General features: G+C 42.7%; 1 protein-coding gene across 1 annotated transcript; it reads right to left on the bottom strand.

Moving 5' to 3' along the window:
* Nucleotides 1–249: 249 nt before the first annotated feature.
* On the bottom strand, nt 250–3,615 carry LOC131998801 (E3 ISG15--protein ligase HERC5-like). Its single transcript, XM_059371260.1, is given in 3 exon segments — nt 250–2,483; nt 2,531–3,578; nt 3,580–3,615. Coding segments are annotated over 3 exon segments (3,087 nt in total). The 3' UTR covers nt 250–480.
* Between the last annotated feature and the right edge of the window lie 447 nt (nt 3,616–4,062).

The raw sequence follows: 4,062 nt of genomic DNA, 5'->3' as shown, positions 1-4,062 counted from the left end.
TTCAATTTATATAAATAGGCAAATCTTAAAAGAAAGCAGGTTAGTGGTTATCTACTGCTGAGGAAAGGGAGAAGAAGAAGAGACTTCTAATGGGTAAGAGGTTTCTATTGAAAATGATGAAAATGTTCAGAATTAGGGTATTATGATGGTTGTACAACCCTGAATATATACTAAAGAACATTAAATTATATACTTGAAATATTGAATTTATGACATGTAAATTGCATCTCAACAATGATTAAAAAAAGAAATACTGCTATTTCTATCTTGATACATTGTAGAATTCTTTTGCTTCCTCCTCTTGTATCTGTCCCTGACCCATTCCTTTCTGTAGTGCTTATTTGTTCCCACAAAATTACAGTACAAGTAGAGATATCAATACAAGTAGAGATTTCAATTCATTTTTTTTTTTTAATTCTTGAGTTCTTAATTTTATTTTTGAAAATATTTCCACAAAGGGGTAAAGAACGTGAGGCCGGGTCAGCCAAATCCTCTGCTGTTGTTGATGGCTACTTGAAGTGCTTCTTCCACCCTTTCCATTGTAGAATATTTGGGAAGGTAGAGGACACTAATACACGTCTGAGCTCTTATGGGATCTTTTTCATTCACATTTTCAGGACAGCAAAATGTTATTTTCATGTTCTTTAAACCTTTTACTTGAATTCTGTCAGTTCCTGTAAGAAACACAAGGAACTTTTTCTTTTCCTCCAAAGTCAATTTGTGTAAAGCCTTCCAAAACATCACTATGGTGGGATGTGAATTATCATATCCCTCTTCATAATGTGCATTCTTCTCAAAGGTTTCCCAGTCATAATCTGTATTTCCAATAATCACATCCTTTAGTTCTTCCGGATGGAAAAACTCAATAATATCCTTGTCACACACTCTGTAAAATCCTCTTTGAAATTCTTCATAAAGTGCCTTCACAGAGATGTTGAAGATGTAATTGACATATTTAGAAACATAGTCTCTCTTGTTAGTCTGGTCAACAATGACACAACTTCCATTAGGAATTAGGTCTGTATCATTTTTGTCCCAATGCACATTAAAATAGATATAAAATACTTCTCCAAAGTCATCACCTTCATCATCCAGAAGCGTCTGCAAACTCTTTCCCAAAACAGGACTCAGCTCTTTTAAGTCTTCCAATGATGGTGTTTGGTTCAAAAGTTTCTTAAACAGGGCCAGTGGGAAAGGGATGTTGGCAACATTGAAATTGAATAGGGAAAGTCCACAAAGAACCCCAAAGAAAAAATATCTCTTCTTCTCAAATTTAGGCCTGACAGGAAACCACATGTAGGAAGCCTCCTCAGGATACATGAACATCCCATATTCTGGCCGGGTCATCTCCTCAAACAGACAGTGGAAAAACTCTACCTTGACTCCTCCAGAGTCATGTCCAATTTCTCCACTAAATGAAACCATTAACTCTCTCCTCAGATCTTCATTCTCAAACTGATTTAGGTGACTCAAAACATCTTCAATCAAGTGACTCCTTCTGACTGTTAGATTCAAAGTGGGCAGCAAAGCTAATTCGGACCCTCCTTGTTCCACAATTCCAGCCAACCGCATACATGCTCTAAATTTCTTCTCCTGTATTTTTGAAAGTGAATCTGCATACAGTAGTTTGATTTTCGACAGAATATTAAAGATAAATGGAAAATGACTGAATATGACAGGATACTGAGTGTCTACTGAAGTGTCAGAGTTAATTTTCCAAGCAGACCTTCTGTATGCATCCCCATAAAAATCAAGCCAGTGCGTAAGCTCGTTTACTTTGAAAATATTTTCAGGTAGTTGACACACAGCCTGGTTTACCCTATGCAGCTTTTTCAGTATTTCTAGGAGAGCCTTAACGTGGTAGTTGTTCTCCGAGCTTTCAGTCCAGTAGTGCAACTGAGCAGTGACGGCTCTTTTAAACATCTGGACTAGTCTGATGAATGCAGGTTCCTGCAGGGACGCCCAGTACTCCTCTAGAACCCGTAAAGATTGGTCATTCATGGCACAAATAGCCTCTGCAAACGGAACCACCAGGCTCTCCCAGTTGTTATAATCATGCATCATGGGACACTCAGGGAGAAGGAAGAAAATCTCTAAAGCTTCTTGGTGTGGAGAATGAAATGGAAGATTTTTGAGCAGATTATCCCTGAGACATGTGGTTATCGTGTTAGCAATCCAGTCCTTCTGGGTTAACTCTTTAAAGGCACTTCTTGCTTTATTTAAGTCCAAGTGAATAAGCATCGTTTCTGCAGATTTTCTTTCCCTTAAAAAACTTCCAATCAGACAAGCAGGAGATGAAAATATCTCTCTGATTTCCCTTTTTGTATTTTGCCACTGTTTAGTCCCCACATCAGCAATCCACCTCTTTATGGTCCCTTCGTTCAATGTAGGAATTTTCCTCCTCAGATTAACATAGGGATTCTTTTTTCCCATCCAGAGCAAAATGCTTTGATTCCCTCCAGCAATCATTATTAATTCCTTTTCTTTGCATGGGGACAGAATTTACATGGCCAGCTTGGAATTGGAAGACTATTTCGGCTTTCAAATTTGAGATCTTCATTTGATGGCAATTTCATGGGAAGTGGTATCAGCTGATTATGTGTTCCACCGTTTCCCAGTTGTCCTTCTTTTCCAGAACCAAAAGAAAAGACCTTCCCCAAATCAGAAACATAGGCAAGTGTGTGCCGCCTTCCACATGCTACCTGGGTCACTCTAATTCCAGTGAGCTCAGTCACCAAACGGGGTCTTAACTCATTCTGTGTGGAATTGTGACGGAGTTGCCCGTGTTTTCCAGCACCAAAAGTAAATACCTGCCCATCCTCTGTGAGCAGGGCAGTGTGAGAGCCACCACAAGCAAGAAATTCAACTTTCTGACTGTCCAGTGCTTCAACGAGGGAAGGAAATTCTTCACCGTCAGTGTGGCCCAGGCCTAGTTGCCCCAAATCATTTCTTCCCCATGAGTAAATGTTTCCAGACATGGATAAGGCCATGCTGTGGGCTTTTCCCGCAGAAATCTGAACCAAGGGGACTCCTGAAAGGTGCTCCACAAGCTGTGGTGTGGGGATTGAGGCAAATAGTCTTCCAATTCCAAGCTGGCCATGTAAATTCTGTCCCCATGCAAAGAGCTCACCACCTTTTGAAAGTGCAAGAGAATGATAATCTCCACATGTGATCTGAATTATACTTTTTTCTTGTAAAATGCACTGAAACCTTGCATGCTCTATGCTATAGTTGTATTCAAATGGCTTTCCATCTGAGGATAGAATCAGCATATGCTCTGCTCCTTGGTCCACAGAATGTATCTTCATTTTTTTCCCTAACTTAATGCATTTCGGCTTCTTGGCGCCGTCGCTCCCCGCCGGCAGCTGGTGAACCTCGACGCCGGCCCCTCCCCGCTCCAACACCACGAGGCGCCCGCGCGTGCAGCACATCTGTCGCGTCGCCTCGGTCCTTTGGGGCAGCGCTCTGCGGAGGCCGGCGGCCCTGGGGAAGAGCCAGAGCTGAGTGCCCGGCGGCTCGGCGGAGCGCCGCGGCGCTGCGGGTCGCGACGGCGGGTCCGGCCCGGGAACCCTCCTCGCTACCGCCGCGAGCCCTCCTTCGCGGCCTCTGCTCCATCGCGGCTTTCCCGGGCTCCACCGCCGCGCGTCTGCTCTCCGGGTCTCGGAGGAGACGGAGCCCCCGAGAAAACCGCCCGCGGCGTCGCGGTGCTCAGCCGGAGCTAGCGGACCGCGCAGTGGCGTCGAGGAACCCTCAATTCATTTTAATAGACTGGCACTGGTATTCTGAAAAAGGGTATCACACTGGGTAGTATTACCACAGATTAAAAAAAAAATACAAATGAAGAAGAAGAGATAATGCAAAAAGGAACTACATAAGATAATTTTTTCTTTGCAAAAGATTGCTTTGTTCTCCTCCTCTATACAACCATCTACCACCACAAGCATTACCTCCAGCATTCATGAGCTTACCCATGATGTTCAAGGAAGAATGTTCATTAGTTATTGGACACTTAAACTTAAAATATTTTTTTGCATCTTTGAAAAACATACAGTAAACCCAAGT

Source organism: Mustela nigripes, chromosome 13 (assembly GCF_022355385.1).
Source record: "Mustela nigripes isolate SB6536 chromosome 13, MUSNIG.SB6536, whole genome shotgun sequence".
Taxonomy (NCBI): domain Eukaryota; kingdom Metazoa; phylum Chordata; class Mammalia; order Carnivora; family Mustelidae; genus Mustela; species Mustela nigripes.
This window is presented reverse-complemented; position numbering and strand designations above follow the sequence as displayed.